General features: G+C 43.1%; 1 protein-coding gene across 2 annotated transcripts in view; it reads left to right on the top strand.

The window, feature by feature from the left end:
• The window catches only part of LOC135501800 (hemicentin-1-like), a 60,206-nt gene extending 35,554 nt beyond the window's left edge, over positions 1-24,652 (top strand). Inside the window, exons 36-56 of one of the 2 annotated variants that reach the window (XM_064794119.1) lie at positions 552-722; positions 1,271-1,441; positions 2,018-2,188; positions 2,644-2,814; positions 3,082-3,252; positions 3,647-3,811; positions 4,558-4,704; positions 5,508-5,645; positions 5,816-5,971; positions 6,267-6,470; positions 6,992-7,177; positions 7,596-7,730; positions 8,349-8,468; positions 8,762-8,878; positions 9,390-9,521; positions 10,389-10,517; positions 14,128-14,250; positions 14,900-17,662; positions 19,835-19,954; positions 20,431-20,557; positions 20,869-24,652. In XM_064794119.1, the coding sequence (XP_064650189.1) occupies positions 552-722; positions 1,271-1,441; positions 2,018-2,188; positions 2,644-2,814; positions 3,082-3,252; positions 3,647-3,811; positions 4,558-4,704; positions 5,508-5,645; positions 5,816-5,971; positions 6,267-6,470; positions 6,992-7,177; positions 7,596-7,730; positions 8,349-8,468; positions 8,762-8,878; positions 9,390-9,521; positions 10,389-10,517; positions 14,128-14,250; positions 14,900-17,662; positions 19,835-19,954; positions 20,431-20,557; positions 20,869-21,256 (6,005 nt within the window). In that variant the 3' untranslated portion in view covers positions 21,257-24,652. The remainder of the gene's footprint in view (positions 1-551; positions 723-1,270; positions 1,442-2,017; positions 2,189-2,643; positions 2,815-3,081; positions 3,253-3,646; positions 3,812-4,557; positions 4,705-5,507; positions 5,646-5,815; positions 5,972-6,266; positions 6,471-6,991; positions 7,178-7,595; positions 7,731-8,348; positions 8,469-8,761; positions 8,879-9,389; positions 9,522-10,388; positions 10,518-14,127; positions 14,251-14,899; positions 17,663-19,834; positions 19,955-20,430; positions 20,558-20,868) is intronic. The other variant, XM_064794120.1, reaches the window with a different exon arrangement.
• Positions 24,653-25,037: the final 385 nt, after the last annotated feature.

Here is a 25,037-nt window from a genome sequence, read left to right on the forward strand (position 1 = left end):
AATAGAAGAAATTGATGTTGTCAGATTTCACAAAAGGCAGACAATAGTGAAATGAACAAACAGTCCATCTCAATCTGCCAAGCTCTGAGCGACATGCGACTGGTTTTGCTGGAACGGGTCACAAATGATAATGATGCTCGAAAGCTCAAACGTCTAATCAGCACCTTTAAGTTTGTTAAAAATTGAAATGCTGGTTGTCATAACTGCAAAGATTTCGAATAAAACGTCCTCCCAAGATCCAGATTTCGGTCCTCCAGGCCTCATCAGTTCGGCTGAGTCTTTCTTCATGGGGCTTCCTTCAGAAATGAATATAGATGACATTGTGACATGTGGGTGAGCGGTGTTGAGCGGTGTTGAGTGTTGAGCTGCGACGTAGTGTTGTCAGCGTCGTTGATGAGGTTGGCAGTTTTGCACTGTTCCAAGCGTAATTTCGGCGCCAAATAGATGTGAAATCCTTGTGAAACATAAAACATATGCGGGAATGGATGTTGTCCCAAAAATAAAGTGAAATGTCACTCCGCCTTTTAGTTTGTTCACCATTCCATTTTCAGTGCACGGTGGCTTTTCCACTTGGTCCGCTTGGGGCGACTGTAGCGTCACCTGTGGACAGGGAACGCAGTTCCGCTCCCGGACATGTGACAACCCAGCGCCGCTAAACGGCGGCAGGAACTGCAATGGCGGGAAAAAACAGTCGCAGACGTGCTTCGTAGAAGGATGTCAGAGTAAGCGATGTGTTTATTTCAGTGATGATGTGTCCTGGCGTCATCGCCCACCTTGACTATTGTACTGCTCTCCTAAATGCTATCCCCACCAAGTTTTCTAACCGAATCCAACAGGTTTTCAACTCTGCCGCAAGAGCTGTGTCTTTGGTGGGAAAGTTTGACCATATTTCCCCTGCGCTGGTTCACCTGCACTGGCTACCAGTCAAGCTCAGGATCCAGTACCAAGATTCTGCTCTTGGTGTTCAAGTGCTTGACTGGGGAGGCTCCAGGATATCTCAGATCCATGATTCAGTTAAGAAGGATCGATCGCCAAAACCTTGGATCAGGATCTGCGATGTTCCTGGAGGTTCCCCGGTTCAATTACCAGACTCTTGACGGACTTTCCTTTGCGGTAGCTGCTCCAAAACTGTGGAACCAGCTGCCCGCAAAAGCTCCGTAACATTGATTCCCTCCAGACTTTCAAGTCCCTCCTAAAGGCCCACCTTTTTGCAGTTGCGTTTGGGGGAAAAGTTTAATGAATAACTCAATGATTTCTTTCCTCATTGCAGCGGACGGCCAGTGGGGAGAGTGGGGATCTTGGGAGGAGTGCTCGATGACGTGTGGCGAGGGTGAACGCGTCCGGACGAGGAAGTGTGACAGCCCTGCTCCGGCGTATGGAGGAGAGCAGTGCGTCGGCGCCGCGGTCGAGAAAGCCATATGTAACGTCCGGTCGTGCCCGAGTGAGTTTTCTGACATTGCATGAAACGAGGCCAAAATGTACCTGAAAGAATCAATTAGTCCTGCTAACAGTTTAGCCAGGCAGTTGTGCTTATCATGATCATGAACAACACTATTGGATATTTGCCGGAGGTATGGAGTCCACTATAGGCTGCTGTCCACCTATGTGGGATCTTTTACTTGCCCTGGCATAGACACTCAAGTAGGCCTACAAGGGACCACAGCTTTTAGTCTCATCCGACAGACCCTCTGTAATCAATCTCATTTTGAGTATCAAACTTGTTGTGAAGAGTCATTAACTTTAGTTCCTTGAAGGCAACACCAGTTCACCCAGACAGAAAATTCTGGGTTTCCCCGGGATTGAACGTGGGGGCCCTATAGTGAGGTAGCCAGCGTTGTTAAACGCTACGCTATGATGATCTCAAACAGCTATTCCATGCCGCACGGACGTCCATTGAACCCAGGCCCTATTGTGGGGTATTCAGCCATACAAGGCCTGGCCGAATTGGAACAATGGAACAGAAGTCAGTCAGTTCAGTTTATAGATAAAAGTTGTCACGCTATCTTCTGTTTTTTAGTTGACGGAAACTGGGGCACATGGTCACAGTGGGGCGGTTGTAGCGTGACGTGCGGTCAGGGCACCCAGGAGAGACATCGGCGATGCGACTCGCCACAGGCCCAACACGGTGGAAGGAAATGTCCTGGATCGGAGTTGGAGCGCCGGACGTGTACGGTTCGGAACTGTGAAAGTGAGTTTGCATCATTCTCTTTTCCCTCTATTATATCTGCTTTACATAATCCCTATACAGGCCCTGTGGCACCTCTTGGAGGGAATTGAAGGGTCAAGATGGCTGCTCTGGCGGCCATATTGAATATCGGATCTAGCTCGCTGCTTTTCGACAGGGACCTTCCCCTAATTACTTCCAACACATGCAAGAAAAACTTGCTTGATCAGTCAAGCGTTCTTTCAAAATTTAACAGTCAACAGTTGTTACTAGATTCAACAAACTGCGTGTATTGCTGCACTCTCTTGTTGTTGCAAACTATATACCACTATCCAAATAAATGATGAAAATGTCTTTCTTGCAGCTGATGGCAATTGGGGCCAGTGCTAGAATCAGCACATTGAGTGTATTGCTGCAGTGGCTTGCTGTTGACAATCATACTTTTCACTATCATAATAAATGATGGAAATGTCTTTCAGCTGACGGCAACTGGGGCCAATGGCAGCAATGGTCGTCCTGCACTTTCTCTTGCGGCGGGGGAACCCGACAGAGGGTGCGATTATGTAACAGCCCGCCCCCCAGCATCAACGGCCGCTTCTGTCCCGGGGAGGACCTACAGAAAGACTATTGTAATAGTGAAGACTGCCCAGGTAAGGGAACATGGCCTAGGGCCGAAAAATTGATGAGTTAGACCATGAAATTCTGATAAGTGAGGTTGGCCATCTTTCTCCAAGCCTTTGATCTGCCCCAGTGATAAGGACTGATTGCGACTGCGGGATGTCATTTGACTACCGTAGCTGCAGCACTCAGTTTGTTATTATTATCATTGTATTAAGTTTACCCGAAAAAATGTAATGGTCAACCTCCCCCTCCAGGGTCAAATCGTAGTTGACTCATTTTGTCAATTTCTTTTTCAGTTCACGGCAACTGGGCCGCTTGGGGCAGCTGGGGAGAGTGCAGCGCCACCTGTGGGGGAGGCAGCAGGAAGCGATTCCGTACTTGTAGCGACCCGTCTGCGATGAACGGCGGCCGGACGTGCGCCGGCGAGGCGTTGAGTACCGAACAGTGCAGCCCTGATGAGTGTCCGGGTAAGTTGATCTTTCCCAAATATACCGGCATCTAGATCTGAAATATAAAACTATTCGATGAAATTGACAGGATCAAGTAGCTCGTTATTACTCGAGTCCATCCTAGAATCTCCTGTTAGTGTTGTGAGTTTTAAACCATGTAAGGTTGTGTTGCTGCTCAAATTTCCTCAAAACCCTTTCTTACGCTCGGGATTTTGACTACATTTTGGCTCCTCCCTCAAGGGATTCAGTGTCTCAATATCAACCTGGCACTGAAGGGGTTCTTTAACTGTAGTCCCTCAATCCACAAGGGGGTGGTTGCACACTCCTTTTTACACTCCTTTTTACACTCCAATCCATCTCTGACCTTACGCTTTAGAGGTGAGTGGCTGATGTGTCTTCTTGCTATTTTCAGTTGACAGCCTCTGGAATAATTGGGGCCTTTGGTCTGCGTGTTCTGTCACGTGTGGCGAAGGGACACGGGAACGATCGCGCACGTGTACGCCACCCAAGTTCGGAGGTCAACAGTGCCTTGGCGATGGAAAACAGGTCAACAAGTGCCAGAAGGCAAAATGTGCTGGTAAGGGAGTGTAGGGAGTGATATGCTTTCCTTACATCAAGTTATCATGTAACTGTCCCCAGACCGACAACATCACCAAACTAGATAGGAAGCAACAGGTGATGATCTACCGTCTATGCACAGCTGTAGACCAGACTCATCTCATTTGCTTCAGACCTGCTCCCTGATACAGAATAGAGAGGAATGCTCGCCATAGGATGCCACCCTGACCACAAAGCTCTGGGGCTCTGTGGCTTCAGACCTGCTCCCTGATGAAGAGTAGAGGGGAAGATTGGCCATAGGACGCCACCCTGACCACAAAGCTCTGGGGCTCTGTGGCTTCAGACCTGCTCCCTGATGAAGAGTAGAGGGGAAGATTGGCCATAGGACGCCACCCTGACCACAAAGCTCTGGGGCTCTGTGGCTTCAGACCTGCTCCCTGATGAAGAATGGAGAGGAAGACTGGCCATAGGACGCCATCCTGACCACAAAGCTCTGGTGCTCTGTGGTGGAACTCCCGACTGTGTTGCCGAAACCGACTGTGTCTAGCATGCATCTCAAAAATCTGAAATGCAGAAGAAGATGAATCAATTATTGATATCACAGTCCAGATTAGTTAGGCCTACTATGATGAATTAATCTTCAATTTTATTTCAAAATTTGTCACAATATCTTCCAGCAGATGGCGTTAGTTGCATCAATCAGTCGGTTGACATCAATTGCTGACAAAAGTTCTTGTATGAAATCCATTCGCTCGTTCGTTTCAGCCAAAACCGTCAGACGAGCCATAGGAAGTGTTCTGGGAAATATAAACGACCGTGATTTCGGTATCTCACAGCTTATCGCTGACGTGGTTGTTGGTGACGAGTTTGCGACCATCACGGCGAAAATCAACAAGATACCAAAATCGATTGGTAGGTAAAAAACAGAGACAACTTTATGCTGATGTTTACATCGAGACTTGAGACGATTTTGCATCAGTCTGCAGGTGGGGGACCGCCAAAGTTCTGCAGCGATTAAAGAGCCAATTTTGTCACATTGCACTTGCTGAGGATACTGTCCGGAGCCAAAGTCACTGAGGACGGAGCTGTGGAGAACCACTGAAGACCTGCAGCAAAGGGTTAATATGGTCGCATTTCTGTAGCTGAGGATATGATGGTCACTTTTATTTATTTATTTATTAAAAACATTTTTATAGCGCTTAACGTTGTTAAAACTTCTAAGCGCTTTACAATTTATAATAAAACAATAAAACATTAATACATGATAGAATAAAAGTCATTACTAAAGAAAACGTGCAAGTGGGATTTTTTTTTTAAAAAAAGGATTCAAAAGAATTTCTTAAAAATATGAGTTTTTAGTGCAGTTTTAAAACGACCCAGGGTACTCTGGCCACGAACACTATTTGGCAGCTCATTCCATAGCTTTGGTCCCGGCACTGCGAATGCAGAGGAGCCTATCACCTGGTTTGTGCGGACTTCCTTACACAGACCCATTGTACTTGATCGCAGGGAGCGTGAGGGTTTGTAAACTTCTAAGCAGTCTGCGAGATATCTTTGAAGTTGGACTGCAGGCAGGAAAAGAGTTGTTAATTTGGCTTTGTAGAATCCCTTTAAATCTGAATGCAGAAGAAGAAGAAGAAGAAAAAATCAATAAATAGATATACATGTATACTTAATCAATAGGTTGAACATTTTTTTGTGTCACTTTTCTTCAGGTCCACTGATGCAACATTTGGTGTCGATATTGACTCCAATCTATTGGACATCTGCCAAGGAGATAGGTGGCGCTGCTAATGGATTCACGTTGACGAAGGGTCATTTCGATCGAGAGGTCCAAGTAGAGTTTGCAACTGGTGAGTAAAGTCATTGATTGTGTAGCAGGCATACCGACGGTATTTTCTGCATTCAGGGCCCAGTTATTCTTAACAAGTATTGTCACGGTGGTGTCAACGTAACTTGGCAGTAATCATTTTGAGGAAGCACTTTTTCAGTATCCAAACTTCAATCTACCTCATCATTGCAGGCGAGATCTTGCGCATGACGCACGTGGCACAAGGAATCGGCAAGGACGGCAACCTTGACCTCGACATCATCGTGACCGGTTACGTGCCGGACTTCCCCGGTAGCGCTAAAATAGCCGTCGAACCGTACACGGAGGAATATATACAGACAGGACCAGGTAAAGTTTTGCCTCTCACAAAAATATGTTGAAAACGTGATTCTACGGGTGTTTTTTGGCAGTTTTTTAGTCCGTGACCCCCTTGAGACCCAAATAATCGGAGAAATCACTTACAGTCCTTCATTGCGCCTACCAAGGGGATTTTGATTCTGGGTGCAATCTGACATTTGATATATGGCTGCCAAGCTGCTTTCTGTTAAATTTGTATTTTAGCCTGTAACTTTTTAGGCCCCTTTTTAGCTTTTATTACTGAGGAGTTAGTGTCATTTAAAACAATAATCGATGTCGTTGGCAGGTTCGATCTACGCCTATTCCTCTCGCATCTTCCGTATCAACGGACACAGCCTCCCGTACGCCTGGAACCACAGCATCTCGTACGACACATCGCGTGGGAAGATGCCATTCCTCGTCGAGAGTCTGCAGACCGACGACATCACCGTACTATATGACGTCAGTAAGGAGACGCTCGAATATCAGCTCAAGGCTTTCATTATGAGAGGTAAGGCCATGCTTATTGGATTACAGATTTTTGCCTCAAAATGCATAAAGTGCCGGGAGAATGAAAAATAAAAACTTCATTTTGTTATTGAAACAGTATATTTATACATACATACATACGCACATAATGAAATTTATATAGCGCTGTATCCAGAGATGCGTTCTCCGCTCATAGCGCTTATAGTAACGAATCAGGTTCATTTTTCTGATTCGGCCAGTTGGGAATGGGTCAGCTAGTAAATGTTACAAGCTGCCTTCACACCTGGCATTAGAGATATGAGTTTGAAACTAAAGAGTGTCTCATAAGCCAAAATCTGGCTGGCCCTTTCGTTCAGGTTCATACACACATACTAATATGATGTTCTGTGAGATAACCCCTAAAAGCAACTCTCTTTAACTTAATCTGCCCTATCTGGCTCCTGTCTATAGTCACCCCTAAGTGATCTCTCAGTTCTTTTGCTACCACAAATGTCCCTTGCCTTAAAAACTTTGCATCAGATGTTGATCTTCCTTCCCAAACAGGAGACCCCAGCAACCGATGTCCCGACGGTTTCAACCTCAACACGAACGGCCCGTACTGCGAAGATAGCAATGAATGCCGCAGTGACCCGCGACCGTGCAGCCATTATTGCCACAACTCCCCGGGGAGCTTCTCGTGTTCTTGTCCGTTCGGTTTGACGTTGGGCGCCGATGGGAAAACATGCAAAGGTTAGTTGAATTCTTAACGAGAGCTGTGGCATAGTGGTCAAAGTCCGCCGAGCTCATAATCAGGAGATTGTGGGCTTGACTCTTGGAAGCATTGATGCAGTTTTGCCTCAGAGACCCGACATAGCTTTATCCTTCAGATGAGATGTAAAACTGATGTTAATTCTTTTGTTGTTGAACACAGAAATAATCACATGTGTCCCAACATTCCAGTTCGATTTTGTCTGGTTCAAAATTTTGCTTCGATAGGTGAATAAAAAAACACGCAACGCAATGAGCTTTGATTCCATAAGTATCTATTGTATTAATTGACTCTTCAGTTACCGTGCCATACTTTATATGTATATGTACATGTAATTAGTTTTGTAATCAATCTATTAGCTTTAATTAGCTAATTAACCGAATTCCTCGTTCCCTGCAGACATCAACGAGTGCGACCTTCGTATCGCCCGCTGCCATCAGGGCCAGGAATGTATTAATACGGCCGGCTCCTATCGGTGTGCCGTCAAATGTGGCGACGGGTTTAGGCGCACGTCTGGCGGATTGTCGTGTCAAGGTCAGTGGTGTTGTATCACAGTATCCTGGACCTCATTCTTCTTCATCATCTTCTGCTTCGAGATGCACGCCAGAGAGACAGTCCGTTTTTGGTAACAAAGTCAACTGACCCAGGAAGCAAATCATGAACTATTCTTTACGTAAAGCTCAGTTGGCATTATTTTCTGGTCACAATTGTCAATATACAGTAGAACCTCTCTATTAAGGACACTCTCAGGACTGACAAATGCTGTCCTTAATAGAGAGGTGTCCTGATTAGAGAGGTCAATTGAATCGGAGGTACCAATTTGGTACCAAAACTAGTGCCCTTTATAGAGAGGTTATCCCTAATAGAGAGGAGTCCGCTAAGGGAGGTTCCATTGTACCTGGCTAAGGAGCAACTAGTTTTGCTAGAGATTTTATTCTGTATGAAGTAAGCACCTTACTTCTCACAATAATAGCATATTTACTCTGCCCCAGAAATGCTGTCACGAATTAAAAAACCCTGGCCCCTTTTTTGATTTGGCCTTAGGGGTAAAGTGAGTTTTTTTTCCCTAAAGGTGAAGAAGTGTTTTATATGGATCGTTTTGTAAATAACTTGCCAAGATGATTACTAAATCTTCCCCGTTTCATGTTGCAGATATCAACGAGTGTCAAGAAGAGCCTAACGTCTGTGACCAGCAGTGCCTCAACAGAATTGGAAGTTATCGTTGTGCTTGTCGTCGTGGTTACCGCCTCATTCCGCCAAACAGATGTGTTGGTAAGGTCAACAATATTATACTAAAGTCTGTTCCACGAGAAAACGGCACTCCAAATTTGGGTGATTTCACACCAAAACAAAGCAGTTTGACAAAATGTATTCTTTTACGGGAAAAAGTCTGAAGTACAATCATGGTAGGCTCTTTATAGCGGACACCTCTGTAAGCTGGACACTGATTTTGGTCATTTTCATTCAGTCTGATCTCGGTAATCAGGACACCTCTCTATAACGGACAGCAATTCTCAGTTCCAAGACTGAAGTTGTAATCAGATATGCCGTTTGTTTCTCTTCAGATGTTGATGAGTGTGCGCTCGGTTCACCCTGTAGTCATCTCTGTGCAAACACGGCCGGCAGCTATCGCTGTTCCTGTCCGGCTGGATACCGACTGATTGGTGGACAAGAATGTCGAGGTAAGTATAATAATATCCGCAAATAAGTGTCACTGGGCAATGAGCGGTTGTCAGTAAATGTTTGGTGGGTTAGAATTTTAAAAGAGGTGACAAAGTGACATTATTTTAGGTACTCTTTTATCTTACACGTGTTGTTTGAGGAAGGTCTTACGTACCCAGAAAGAAACTGCTAGTAAGAGCCACTGGGCAATGAGCAGTGTCCAGTAAATGCTAGTATGGTCAGTATTTTAAAGAAGGAGCTGGTGTTTACGTTATATCAGGTTCTCTTCTATCTTGTGCGGGTTGTGCAAAGAAGGCCAAAGTTATTGGTCCTGAGAAGAAAACCTTACGTTGTTGAAATCTACAAGCAGTCCTACCCAATGGGGGGGAACCTGTAGCTAGTGCTCATGCATTGCGCTACATGCACTCCTTTGAACTCCCCCATCTGAAAAATGGTTTCTCCCATCTGGAGTTTCTCCTGTTTCTTATACTGGACCATAAACTTCATGCATCTCTCATGAATTAATTCCAGATATTGATGAGTGCAGCCAAGGTCTCCATGACTGTGAGGTGGCTCAGGAGTGTAGGAATACACTGGGAGGCTTCACGTGTGTCGACACCTGTCCTAATGGACTGAAAAGGGCCAAGAATGGCACATGTGTTGGTGAGTAGAGGTCTGCATAATGTGTCGGTTCACGTGTGTTAACACGTGTCCTACTGGACTGAAAAGGGGCAAGAATGGCACATGTGTTGGTGAGTAGAGGTCTGCATAATGTGTCGGATCACGTGTGTTAACACATGTCGTACTGGACTGAAAAGGGGCAAGAATGGCACATGTGTTGGTGAGTAGAGGTCTGCATAATGTGTCGGGTCACGTGTGTTAACACGTGTCCTAATGGATTGAAAAGGGGCAAGAATGGCACATGTGTTGGTGAGTAGAGGTCTGCATAATGTGTCAGGTCACATGTGTTAACACGTGTCGTACTGGATTGAAAAGGGGCAAGAATGGCACATGTGTTGGTGAGTAGAGGTCTGCATAATGTGTTGGGTCACGTGTGTTAACACGTGTCCTACTGGGCTGAAAAGGGCCAAGAATGGCACATGTGTTGGTGAGTAGAGGTCTGCATAATGTGTTGGGTCACGTGTGTTAACACGTGTCCTACTGGACTGAAAAGGGGCAAGAATGGCACATGTGTTGGTGAGTAGAGGTCTGAATAATGTGTTGGGTCATGTTTGTTATTATGTGTCCTACTGGACTGAAAAGGGGCAAGAATGGCACGTGTATTTGTAGGTGAAGGTCTGCATAAGGTGAATTGCCCCAGGAGGGTAGGAACAAAATGGGAGTTTCACGTGTATCGACAGTGTGTCCTACTGAACTGAAAAGGGCAAAGAATGGCACATGTGTTGTTAATTGAGGGTCTGGATAGTGTGACGTAGCTCAGGAGGTACAAAATGGGATGGTTTACGTGTGTTTGAACACGCGTTCTACTGATTTATCTTTGACAGTATAGATTGTCTCCTTTCCCAACAGATATTGACGAATGTGCATTGTCACGTAACCAGTGTTTCTACAACCAGATCTGCGTCAACACCGTCGGTTCGTACCATTGTAAATGTCCAATTGGTTACATCTCGAGTGGGGCCGGACAGCCCTGTGTTGGTGAGTTTTCCTCTTAATTCATTTATATATACATGATCTAGGCCCTGTCTGTATAGCACAGTATGCAGTGTCTGCATGCTAAAACATGTGGACACTGTATATTCATGTGCATTTCATGTCATCCTGTGTGTATTCGTTGTATGTTCATTTGGTTTTCCTTTTAATTCATTTATATAATACATGATCTAGGCCCTGTCTGTATAGCACAGTATGCAGTGTCTGCATGCTAAAACATGTGGACACTGTATATTCATGTGCATTTCATGTCATCCTGTGTGTATTCGTTGTATGTTCGTTTAACCCTTCGCGTAACTGGGGCTAATTTAGAAGTGCAGTGGCCATGTCAATTGTCATGAAAGCAGTGAATGCATATCAAAACCTCATAGATCAAGCTACTCCTTATTGTTTACTGACAAAGAATGTACATTGCAACCTCTCTATTAGGGACACCCTCGGGACTGACAAGTGCTGTCCTTAATAGAGAGGTGTCCTGATTAGAGAGGTCTAATTGAATGGAAACAACCACTTTGGGACCAAAACTAGTGTCCTTAATAGAGAGGTTGTCCTTGATAGAGAGGTGTCCGCTAAGGGAGGTTCCACTGTAATCAAAATTACTGTGACATGAGGTTGGTGGATCCTAACATAACCTGGTCGCACCTGCTTTTCTGTCTTCTTCACGAGAGCTGTGGCATAGTGGTCAAAGTGGTCAAACTGTCTTTGAAATGTCTTTCTTCAAGTCCATAGAAATGCTGTCTGTCCGTAATGATTTCGTATCCATAGCATCATGATCTGCTGGCTATTGTTTATCAACCATATTTTGTGTCCATAGCAACGTGATCCATTGTCTATCATCTATCATCCATATTTCATGTTCGTTGCATAGCTTCCAGATTCTGCTGTCTGTCATTTATCATCCATATTTCATGTCAATAGCATCAATATATCGATGTTTTACTCGATGTATTGAGATGAAGTCATACAAAAAGTTCAAATTTTCGGCCCTAAATAAGGGCCTTCCTCAGGCACTATCACGAGAGTAAACTACTAGTACGGCATATACAGAGTAAATGGTAAGTCCTGGAGTAAACCAGGAGTAAGACAATACAACAGCAAATACAATACCATAATAAAGGAAAACTAAAAGGGTGTGAAAAAACAAAGAGGCAAGCAGAGTCTAAACAATATAACATAAGGAAAAGTGCCTATGTTTTACTTGACATGTCAATAGCATCATGACCCACTATATGTACTTAATCATCCATATTTCATGTCCATAGCATCCTTACCCATTATCTGTCCAAAAACAACCATGTTTTATGTCCATAGCATCATGTTTCACTATATATCCTTTATCGTACATGATTCAAGTCTATGTCATCATGACCTGCTGTCTATCATTTATCCATATTTCATTTCTATAGTCTATCAGTTGTCATCCATATTTCATGTCCAAAGCATCATGATCCACTGTTGTCGTTTGCCGTCCATATTTCTTGTCCATAGCATCATATTTTGCTCTCTATCAATCAATCAATTAAAATATTTATATAGCGCCTGATTCGAGGAAACAATTTCCTCGACTCTCAGGCGCTGTTGAAAAAAGCATGCCTGAATAAGTGAGTTTTTAGAACGGCCTTGAAAGATACCACTGAATCCGCCTTGCGGATGGACGTAGGGAGTTGATTCCAGAGGTATGTAGCAGCCCTGCAGAATGCTCGGTCACCAAATGTCTTGCATTTGGTGCGCGGAACAATCAGCAGGGCGGCTCCATCTGAACGCAGAGAGTATGAGGTCCCCCGCTGTAGCTCAACCATATCACTCAGATGCATCATTTAGTTGTCCATCATGTCCAAAGCATCATGATCCACTGTTGTCATTTGTCGTCCATATTTCTTGTCCATGACGTCATAGTCTGCTGTCTATGGTTAATAATCTGTATGGTGGTTCATCTCCACAGCATCCCAATCCACTCTATATTGTCTACAATCCACATTTCATGTGCAGTTGTCTGCTCTCATGCCACAATCTTGTTTACATCGAAAATGTCAATAAGCGCCCTTATACCTCTCTTGTGACGACGAGATCATGTGGTTACAGTTTTGCCAATGATATTAGAGTCTGAAGTATTATGCAGCTGTGTCAAATAGAGTCAGATGAAGACCTAGTCCCATGCTGTGTCAGTCGTCAATTAAGGACTACTGACACAGAATTCAGGACTACTGAATTAAGTAGTCGAATGAAACTTGTCTATTGTCAGTGTTGTCTGTTTTAGCTACATGTAGATGATTGCTACTAAACTTGCATCATGATACTGCATTGTTCAATCAACACTGCACATTTAGTTTGATACACTTTGTATGACTTATTTTTATCTTTCATCGTTCTATGTTGTTTGTAGAGAGGGACTGAGCCAAGTTTTGAACGAGGGGAAGTTTATTGGTATCCCATTTATTTTGACAATTTGACTCCAAGGTGGGAATCACATGTTATATTTCAATCAGCATTCAGGAGACATGCAAATTAAAGAAAATAGATCATCATATATCACCTTTACTTGAAAAGCCATATATTGAAATGTGGAAAAAATGCAAGTAAACTGTGGCCATATTTGTGGATGAAACTTAAAAGCTTGCAGCACTCTGGCCCCCGACTCTGGCATCCAGAGGAGTTCGCCTGAATGCCTCTCACTGCCAGAGTTGGTGGCAAGAGGATCCAACACCTGCACAGACTGTGGCATATTTTTCTGCCCCTTCGACCCATCCTTGTCCAAGTTTCTAATCATGTGACCCCAAAACGCCAGCTGATTGGCCACAGCCTTGCCGCCAACTCAAATTCTGGCTGAATCGGTAGAAAACAAGGCTGCTTCAGACGTTACTTTGAGTTCAAAATCAAACCAGTTTAATATCTGATGGCCAGTAGCAGCCAGCTGCCAACTCTTGACTTATGTGTCCGCACACTGGGGACTGCTCTTGTAGTCAGAGTTGGCGGCTGGTGTGCTGCACGTTTTTGGGAATGTAAACATCTGGCTCGGTTCCTGCGAGGAGTCTTGCCCTGTTGTTCCATCGCACTTGAGAGATGACTTGCTTTCTGCTTTTAGATAGGTTTGTATTGCACTGTCTACTGTAGCTCTGCACATCTTTTTTCACTGTTCTAATTTCATCAATTCGTTTCCCGTTGGCAGGCCTATTGAGCGGAAAGCTTAGTATCATTAAAGGAGAATCCTTGACACCATTTTGATTGAGCAAACTGAAAATCGGGTCATGTGAACCAATTGGGTAAAAAATGGATCTACAGTTAGATTAGATTAGATTAGAACCTCTCTATGTAAGGACGCCATTTTGATTGAACAAACTAAAAATCGGGTCACGTGAACCAATTGGGTAAAAAATGGATCTACCGTCCATTAGATTAGAACCTCTCTATTTAAGGACACCCTTGGGACTTAGAATAGCTGTCCTTTATAGAGAGGTGTCATGATTACAGAGGTCAACTTGAATGAAAATGACCAATTTAAGACCGGAATCAGTGTCCTCAAGAGACAAGGTGTACTCCTTATAGAGGTGTCCACTAGGAGAGGTTCTACACTGTTTAACTTTCTTACTCCACACAGACATCGACGAGTGTTCGTTGACTCCAAGTCCCTGTGCATATCGCTGCCGTAACCTCGATGGCTCGTACGAGTGCCTGTGTCCACCAGGACAAAAACTACTTTCCGACAAGAAATCTTGTGCGGGTTAGCATCTATTCATTTATTCATTTATTCATTATTATCTTTGCCCATTGAAAGCGACAGAGAATAGTCGTCTTTTCTGATATGGTAAACGCCAAATTTTTTTTTTCTCGGTTTCACGAATAACTTTGATAAACGCAATAAAAAATAATCTTGATTGGAAAAACTGAAAGAAGTTTCTTATTTCGGCAAATTAAAAATGAGAATTTTTGAAAGAAATTTTCGCAAAACACAAAAATGAAATAAATATGAAGTCAAACCGTTACTCGAGAATGTATTCTTTCTTTGGGCAAATTGCATGCGTCAGCTATAGTTGAACAATAAAGTAAGAAAATCATACTGGGTGTTTAAAAAAACTGTTGTCCAGTTTTAAAGTCAAATAACTTTTTAACAAGTAATTTTGGCAAAACAACAGTTATTCAGTGACAATTCTATAAATTTCACACGTCATGTAAAAATCGTTAGCTTGAGATCTTGTAAACTCTTGTAATTGTGTAAAAGGCAATCCGCCAGTGTACTGTGTGTACAATGTAAAGGAATCCTTTTTAGCCCACAAAAGCGTGGAATTATTGACATGTGCATGGACTTTGTGTACCACTGCAAATGACAAATTTGTTTCCACGATCTGCAACACCTTTTTGTTCCGTCCTAGGTCTGACATTCATCGGACCGGCGCAAGTAGACAGGGTCAACTCGGAAGCGCAACCAAAATGTCCTGGAGGATACGTCTATAACTATAACACCCAAAGATGCACGCGGAGATTCTCCAGCCTCATTATGGATCAGGCGCCGAGAATAATGACGTGCCCATCGGGTCGGCACAGGGTGAACGGGCGCTGCGTCCGAAAAATGGATATCAATAACGGCGCTCATACTCTCTGCGCCAGGGGGTACTCGTTTAAAAATGGCCGGTGCGTCGCGAGGAGTTTGCTCCTGAGGATATCGAATCTGAGGTGTCCACCGAATCAGCAATTGCGGTTGGGCCGCTGCATGAAGATAAGCCGACGTGATTTGGACGTGCTCTGCCCGGGAGGATACTGGTTCCAGTTGGGAAAATGTTTGCCGGGTGGAGAAGAATCGGAGGTAGGGGAAGAGCCGCAAAGGTTTGGAACAGGTCAAGGGCGCTTTGGAACAGGTCAAGGTCAATCTCAAGGTCGCTCTGGAACAGGTCAAGGTCGTTTTGGAACAGGTCGAGGTCAGGGTCGCTCTGGAACAGGTCAAGGTCAAGGTCGTTTTGGAACAGGTCAAGGTCGTTCTCAAGGTCGCACTAAGAATTATCCTGGCAACCAAGTGTTTGGCAGAAGGGCACAACCAAGCCGCTCTGGGAAGTTATCTATCAAAGATGTGTTTGGACAGCCACCCGTTGACGTGTCAGGGCAGGGCAGTTCAGAAGCAGTGGAACGGAGCGAAGAAGTGTCTAAATTTAGGGGGAAGAGTTCAGAGGATAGGCCGACAGACATTATTACAGATTTAACGACAGATGATCCGGGACAGGGAGAGGGAGTAACGAAGGCTGGAGGACAGGAAAGTGAGCTGCGTCAAAGAGAGAGCGAGATTCACACTGAGGAAGAAGGGGAATCACAATCGAAAGAGAAAATTAAAGAAAATTCGCTCTGGGGAAGTCAAGGTATTGAGAAGGCATCAACTGAGGAAAACACTGAGAAATTAGGAACACCGCAGACACCAGGAGGGGACATTGATAGTGTTAGTACACCAATGAGAACGACAAGACTAACTGAGGCAAACACTCCTAAAGCAAAGACACTAATAACTCCAACTGATGACCTCAGTAAGGGAAAGACAGTCACTGAACAAGTGGAAACAAACACTGCTGGAGTGGGAACACTGATGACTCCAACGGAGGGCCTCGATAAAGTTTCCACACCAATCACAACCACAAAACCTACTGAAGTAAACACTCCTCAAGTGAAAACACCAATTACTCCAACAGAGGCCGTGGACAGAGTAAGGACGCGGAGAACACCAAAAAAAGAATCTAAGGAAAACACCACTAAAGTGAGAACACCAAGGACTCCAACAGAGGAATTCGATGCAACTAGGACACTGAGTACGAAAACAATGTTGACTGATGCAAACACTGCTAAACAGGGAACACCAATGACTCCAACAGAGGTCTTCCATAAAACTCCAGAATCTACGACAGATGAAAATGAGGCTAACACTCCTAAAGTGAATACACCAAGAACTCAAGCAGAGGACATCAGTGGTGTTACAACAAAGAGTACAACCACAACAGAGGTGAACACTCCTAAAGTGAATACACCAAAAACTCAAGCAGAGGACATCAGTGGTGTTAAAACACAGAGTACAACCACAACAGAGGTGAACACTCCTAAAGTGAATACACCAAGAACTCAAGCAGAGGACATCAGTGGTGTTACAACACAGAGTACAACCACAACAGAGGTGAACACTCCTAAAGTGAATACACCAAGAACTCAAGCAGAGGACATCAGTGGTGTTACAACACAGAGTACAACCACAACAGAGGTGAACACTCCTAAATTGACAACACAAATTTCTCCGACAGAACGTGTAAAGACAATAAGAACACCGAAAGGACGACGGCGAAAAGTTCGATTTTGGATGCAGAAATCGAGAAAAATCGAGAAAAAAAAAGTACAGTTTGAACCGAAGTCAGAGGAGCAATGTCCAGAGGGATATGACATGAGGGATGGGGACTGCGTTGAGAGGACATCGGCCTTGGAGAGCGCCCCCGCTGCTGTAATCTGTCAACCAGGGTTCCTTTACAGGAATGGCAAATGTTTGCCGTCGGACCTTGTGCCAACTCGGTGCAGGAAGGGGTTCGCGTTGCTAGACGGGACGTGCGTCTTGACGGTCAAGGTCGTGACGACGCCCGCACCTTGTGCGAGGGGGTATATTTTCCGGGAATGGAAATGCCTCAAGGAAGAAGTCCGCAAGTGCGCGGAGGGTTACGTTAAAAAAGACGGAACCTGCGTCCCTAAAATCAAAACTTGTGGTGCGGGCTACGAGTTAAAGAACGACTCGTGTGTTCAGATTGTTAAAAAGTGCGATCCCGGCTTCGACTTGGTCAGCGGGAAGTGCGTTAAGAAATGTGGGCAAGGGTTCAAACGGAAGGACGGGAAATGCGTCAAATATAAAAAACAGTGTCCGGTTGGTTACGAGTTTAAAGACGGACAATGCATGATGGTTAATAACCCTTGCCCACACGGTTACGCCTATATCAAGAACCGGTGCGTCCGCATGGGCAAGGACGGCCCGATTCCGGATGATTCCAACGAGTCGAATGAGAAATGCGGGCCCGGGTACAAGTACATGAACGGTCGCTGCATCCTGCGGATGATGCTGGGAGCGGAACTGCCGGAGGTCGAGTGTCCGGATGGATATGAGTTTAAGTTTGGCAGATGTTTAGGTAGATTATAAATCTGACGTGACAGGTTTTCCCTGGTCTGTGACAATGGCGGGCAGATACTTCTAGTTAGTAAATAAGGCCAAACGATCATTTGTAAAACATTTTGGCCCACACTTTTTAGTGTATTTTTGTTTCAAAGATTGTTTATGAGGAGTCAAGTATAACACACTTGGCACCAGTACATACAGCATCAGTGCTTTAAAAAAACGTGTATGAATTTCTGGCAGTTCAGCTTTAAGTTGGCTTGGCCTGAAATACTGTCCTGAGATAGCTAAGGTAAGGTGGTACAGTTATAGCCCAAGTACAATTATAGCATTTTATGTGTACAGCCAGATGTTTTCTTCACTGTAGTATCTATAATTGTATCACTTTACCTTACTGTAAATTTGAAATGGAATACAAAATACTTTTGGAGTTATTTTCTGTAAATTTAGGAGTAAGTGCATTGGTGATGTTGAAAATTTTGATTTTGAACCAATCATAGATTTGATTTTGAAACCTACTCGGATGCTCATGGCTTCTTGAATAATATTTGAAAAAACATTGGTTGTGTCTGCCCCAGGGAAAACGCTGGTCAGAATTTATACTTGGCATGATGGTCTTGAGCCTCAGAATGACCCCTGACCCCTTCTGCATGATCTGTCCTGTCTCCTCGTCGAGCATGCGATTTGCACAAAGCTTGTCAATAACAGCATAGCCTTGAAATAAACTAATTTATCTAATGCCAGACGGAGAGATTTTGTTTTCTTACATCTTTCGAAAAGTCAGAGTCAAAATTAGTATCACTTGATACGACATTGCTGTCTCCAGGAGCCAGAAAGAGAGGGGGCGTGCAATGCATTTCTCATCAAAATTCCTGGTGTTTTCCAAAATTTCATGGTCAATTTCAAAGATTTTCATGAATGGAGGGGGGGGGATCTTGCACACTCCTCTTGGATCCAAGCCTGGTCTCCCTGTCTATCGCTGATCTGATTCCCTGTTGATGTTTGCGCTGATGGCACTGTCAGCACAGGCTACGCTGCATGTGCCCCCCCCCCCCCCTGTCAATTCAGAATTCTGGAATCCCCCTGCAAACATGAATTAATATTGTCCCCCCTGCTTGTATATTTCTCTGCATATTTCTTGTTACAGCACGAACGCTTTCTGCATCTTCAGCTCCATTTTGTTTTCGATTTTGTGCTTAGGGTGTATCATATCATAACTATAATCTCTCTATCGGAAACTGATGATTTTCCCATTGTCTTGCCCTGTGAATAGGTGTGTCAATTTCCCCATTCTTGTTGCAGCTATCCGGTGATTTGGTGTGTCTATTTTCCCCACTCTTATAGTCATACAGTGAATTGGGGTGTCTATTTTCTCATTCTCATATCCAGTGAATTGGTGTGTATTTTCTCGTTCTCCTGTCCAGTGAATTGGTTTGTCTATGTCCCCATTCACATGTTCCGTGAATTAGTATGTCTAATTCCCCATTCTCATGTCCAGTGAATTGGTTTGTCTATGTCCCCATTCACATGTTCCGTGAATTAGTATGTCTAATTCCCCATTCTCATGTCCAGTGAATTGGTTTGTCTATGTCCCCATTCACATGTTCCGTGAATTGGTATGTCTAATTCCCCATTCTCCTGTCCAGTGAATTGGTTTGTCTATGTCCCCATTCACAAGTTCCGTGAATTGGTATGTCTTATTCCCCATTCTCCTGTCCAGTGAAATGCTGAGTCTATTTCCCCATTATCATGTCAGTCGGGTGTCTATTTCCTCATGTTTGTGTCCAGTGAATTGTGTATGATGAAGAATTTGCTATAAAAATGTCCGCCGCATGCCTCCAGCCCTCTGAAAATGCTCACATCTGTGCATGTCCTTGTCGACTTCAACAATGAATTTCCCATTATCTCTGTCAATCAGGTGTAAGACAATCAGTAATACTTAGTGAGATATGGCACACCTGTCCTTCACATTACTAGTAAATCAACAAATTCCTTTGCTAAATTAATACTTTAAAGTGAATTGTCTGCATTCATTTCAGCAATGTCTACCATTTTACTTCACGACAGCTGCCTGTACCTGCCCTGTACATTTCCCTCTCCCTTATCTATAGCTGGATGCATCTGCCCCCCCCCCCCCAATAAAACGATTATTCACATCTACATGTATCTTCTGTCCTCTCTTCTCCAGATTACGACGAATGCCAAGGTCCGAATCCGTGTCAGCATCAGTGTCGAAACACGCGGGGTAGTTACGTCTGCACATGTCCGCCTGGGTACAGGTTGAATGCCAATGGCCGCCACTGCGACGGTAAGGGTTGGGATTCAAAATTTTGAAAAACTTGAGCAGTTGCCCAACTAGCAAGTGTTTGCAAAATATCAAATGAATTACAACTCGGCCCTGGGCAATGCAGATTTTAAGGAAGCTCGAAAACAAGAAATCCTAAGAAATGCCAATTACAACTCAGCCCTGGGCAATGCAGATTTTAAGGAAGCTCGAAAACAATAAATCCTTAGAAATGCCAATTACAACTCAGCCCTGGGCAATGCAGATTTTAAGGAAGCTCGAAAACAAGAAATCCTAAGAAATGCCAAAGTTTTGGTCTGCAGCTCAATCTTTTTTTCTTCTCTAGTAATACTATTGTTCACAGTGTGATATCACCAACTTGTCAGAAGATTCAAAGTGCGACTTTGAAAATTGTGACTATAAAATCAGTACCATGATTGAAAAAAAGATATTTTGGCAAAATGGCGCATTTTGTGACAATGTTCTTTCAACCCTTTCAGATATTGACGAGTGTGAAGAATTAAACTTTAACTGCGGACCAGATAAGAAATGTAACAATGTCGGCGGTGATTTTGAATGTGTCGATCATTCTTGCCCCAAAAATTACGACCGAGACCCAGTATCCGGGTAAGTAATAGTTTATGATTCATTCCCCAACTTGTCGAGAACTGGTCAGGCCATCCAACTTGCCGAGCAGGCCTGTCCTCAGTGGGAATGGTGAAAAACTGTGTTGTTGGAGTCTTCCAACAAAATAACAGTGTGTTCATCTGGTTGTAAGGTACTTCACGCATGAATTGCATCACATATAAAGGAAAATGCACTGTAGTGAAAGGGGAGGCTCAAATTCGTAACAAGGGTTAGACGTACAAAGGTTTGGTTTGGAAAATCGAAATTTTTTCATTGCTATTTGATCATCAGATTTCATATCATCTTTACAGGTTCTGCGTCTTGGAATGTGACAAAGCGCCCCCTGGCTTCGAGTGTCCAGTAGGATCGAGGTACGCCGACATCCTCGACTTCAAGGAGGTGTCGCTGCCCAACGGCATACCGGCATATCAGGATTTAATTCGTCTAATCGCCTATAACCAATTCGACGTCCACCTTCCGCGCACGACGTTTACGATTATCGAAAATCATGACGAGGTCCCGTTCGGGATTCGAATACAGGATGGAAAGGGAATAGTTTATACGCTTGAGCCTTTGGAACATAGAAAGACTTACACTATCACTGTCCGAGCACGCTCGTTCGATCACCAAGAAACTACCGGACTTCGTTATCAGACCACTTTCATTTTACATATATCTGTGTCGGCTTTCCCTTATTAGTTATGAATTTTTCACCGAAACGTTGTAACTAGGATATAAATAGTTCAAGATGGTGTGATGTCATCATCACGACGTCATCAACGGGAAGAAGTTGTGTGAAATTGAGTTGTGTCGAGACTGAGTAAAGACTAGTCTTTATTGTTACTTGGTCGTATGGAGTGCTTGTATCTAAAATGGATGTTGGCCTGTCGATGTAGTTTATGGAGTGGATAATGCTACCTGTAAGTACATTTTGATAAAGATATTTAATGGCAAACGATTTGTGAGGAGCGCTGTTGATAGGCTAGGAGACCAAAAAAAGTATAATTAAATTTGCAAAGCCACCAAAACTTTTCTCCGCAATAACAATAGTTGGTCTCAAAAGGGATGAATTATGCATCCATTTTGAAGGATTTCTTAATCTACTAACTCTTTCGCAACCGCACCCGGTATAAACCGTGTCCGGTCGCATGATCGTATGTCGCGGCAACAAACATTTCTAGTTTGCGGGATGCATACGATGGCTATAGGACCTGAAACATAGATTATGTTGAACGCGGTCAAAAGGTCATCCTCCACATAAGCACTTTACGTCGTGTAGCACTCGCAGAACCATCATTCTAGGACAGTGTTGTGTGACATGCGAGGGGAACACCTTAAAGGGGTACACTGCTCCTTAAAAATCTCAAATTTGAAATTGGATTTGAAAATTTTAAAGTGGGTAAATACATACTAAATGTCGGTCTTAACAAGGCCAAAGTGTCGACAGATATACAAATATTATATATACCAAGTTTCAGCCAAATCGTACACATAATAACTGCACTGTGGCATTGTGTATAACTGCATTTCTGTTTACCTGGACCACCAGTAAGTACGGACGGACAGTGTACTCCTTTAATGAACAGACATGGGCATGATGTTGTTGTGTATATAAGCATGATAATACCCCATCTAAGATATATCGCTCATCATGGCTGGATAACCATGATCAGACGTTTCTAGTCCGCTTATAAATCATGATGTATAAACGAAGAGGTTATAACACACAGGAAATAAGTGAATTAGTTGACAAGTGTAAACAGACAGTTAAGAACTATGCATTAGATTAGATTAGTGTATTTCAAGGGCTTAGTGCACACTAGTAATACATGGTTCTTATAGTTTACAGCGACACTGTCAGCAACTCAAATTTTGCTCTTGTCAGCAACCCCATTTTGCTCTTGTCAGCAACCACATTTTTGGCTCTTGTCAGCAACTCAAGTTTGGCACTCGTCAGCAACTCAAGTTTGCTCTCCTCAGCAACTTAAGTTTGGCTCTTGTCAGCAACTCAAGGTTTGCTTTTGTCAGCAAATCAATTTGTGCTCTCGTCAGCAAATAAATTTTGTTAAAAGTGCACTTATGTCCTGTGTGCTTTCACCCCTTCAGTGGTTGCATAATATCTTTCTGTATTAGTAAACAGGCTTCTATCAACACTGAAATATGTAGTGTGGGATCGATAACCTTTTTTGCTGTTGTATTGTTGTACAGGGTGACTCAAAAGGAATGTTGAATTAAACTTTACTTCGCTACTCAGCATTTAAGTGACAATTTCTTTAATGCATTGATAGACAGTAGATGTGGTCCTGTGATGTCACAACTCAATAAATGCAATGTGGCATTGTGTCAATTCATAGTCAGAGCTCCTGTTGAGTGTTATTTTTGACAAAGAAATTACGCAAAGCAGTCCGTCATATCAAAGTCGGTTTAAGCTATCAGAATTTGCTCAGTGAAGGGTTAATACCAACAGTACTGATACTAAGCAAGAACCTAGAAATAAGATATATTTTAGGTTGTAGATGATCAAGGGATCCAATCAATGCCTAAAACTTCGCTTTCTTCAGATCTAGTTGAACATTCTTTTTGGAACACTCTTTATATGTGTTTGTATTTTTGATTTCATTGCAAGTTTGTTTTTGACAATTTCTTCGAACGAATGATGCACTTTAAATTTAGTTTGGCATGTTTGGTGTTGTATTATACCAGATGTATATTAATTGCTTTAATCATGAATAAACAATTTTATATATCAACTTTAATTAAGACACTTCAGTTAATTTGAAGATTTGAATGGTGCGAGTTAAAAATAGTTTGGTGCTATATAGTATACTAGGTGCAGATTAATTTTCTTAATCATGAATGATATTTGTTTTAGTCGTTTTATTGCACTGTCTCATCCGGATCTTTTCACTTTCAAACGGGTTAGCTGTTAGCAGCTAATTGTTTTCAATTATTTCACCCAGACATGTAGTAAGTTAGAATTAGAAAGAGCACCGGCCAAAAGGGTTGCCAAAGTTAACACAATGATGATGATGATGATGATGATGATGATGATGAGGAGGAGGATGAATGGTTTGCAAGAGATAAGCTGTGTTGTATTTTATGAACTTAGAGCGGTTCCTAACTGTTGAAACAGTCAATAGATCGGTTCCCAACTTTAATTGATGTATCGCTGAAACAGTCAATAGATCGGTTCCAACTGTAATTGATGTATTGTTGAAACAGTCAGTAGATCGGTTCCAAACTGTAAATGATGTATCACTGAAACAGTCAATAGATCGGTTCCCAACTGTAATTGATGTATCACTGAAACAGTCAATAGATCGGTTCCCAACTGTTATTGATGTATCACTGAAACAGTCAATAGATCGGTTCCCAACTGTTATTGATGTATCGTTGAAACAGTCAATAGATCGGTTCCAAACTGTAAATGATGTATCATTGAAACAGTCAATAGATCAGTTCCCAACTGTAATTGATGTATCGTTGAAACGGTCAGTAGATCGGTTCCAAACTGTAAATGATGTATTTTTGCAACAGTCAATAGATCGGTTCCCAACTGTTATTGATGTATCGTTGAAACAGTCAATAGATCGGTTCCCAACTGTAATCGATGTATCACTGAAACAGTCAATAGATCGGTTCCCAACTGTAATTGATGTATCGTTGAAACAGTCAGTAGATCGGTTCCAAACTGTAAATGATGTATTTTTGCAACAGTCAATAGATCGGTTCCCAACTGTTATTGATGTATCGCTGAAACAGTCAATAGATCGGTTCCCAACTGTAATTGATGTATCGCTGAAACAGTCAATCGATCGGTTCCAAACTGTAAATGATGTATTTTTGCAACAGTCAATAGATCGGTTCCAAACTGTAAATGACTTCCTGGTTAAACAGTAGACCAGTTGCCTTCTTACTCGCCTCTGTAATCTGGACACCCCTTTGTTAATGACAGGTTTTGTCAGTGCAGGTATGTTCACTATAGAGGGGTTCGACTGATTTCACACTGCACATCTCAAACCCAGAATATGAAGTATCCGACTACAGCAGCCAATCTTTGCCGATTATGATTAAAAAAGTAATATGGATTAAATATATATACGTGTTGTTCATTTCTTCGTCAGAGTTGTGATTTGGGGCCACCTGTGGTTCCTGAGGATCTCTTGATTTAACTCAGATGATGATCATACTAAGTACTCTACTAATGTACCACTAGAGTACTGCACTAAAGTACTAATCGAGTACTGTTCTTAAGTATGGTTCTAAAGTACCACGCTACTCAAGTACTGTATTCAAGTACAACTCGAGTGCCACTGGAGGATAGTACTCGAGCAGTACTGTGTCATACTCCATCTTTCAAGGACAAGTCTACAACTACAACTCTACATGCCTCCGCCGTATTTGAAGCTATCTCAAGACGGTTCTGGGACATGGTTCCAGCCAACATAGGAGTCGGTCTTGTACAGCAAAATGCATTAAA

This window comes from Lineus longissimus, chromosome 17 (genome assembly GCF_910592395.1).
Source record: "Lineus longissimus chromosome 17, tnLinLong1.2, whole genome shotgun sequence".
NCBI classification, from domain to species: domain Eukaryota; kingdom Metazoa; phylum Nemertea; class Pilidiophora; order Heteronemertea; family Lineidae; genus Lineus; species Lineus longissimus.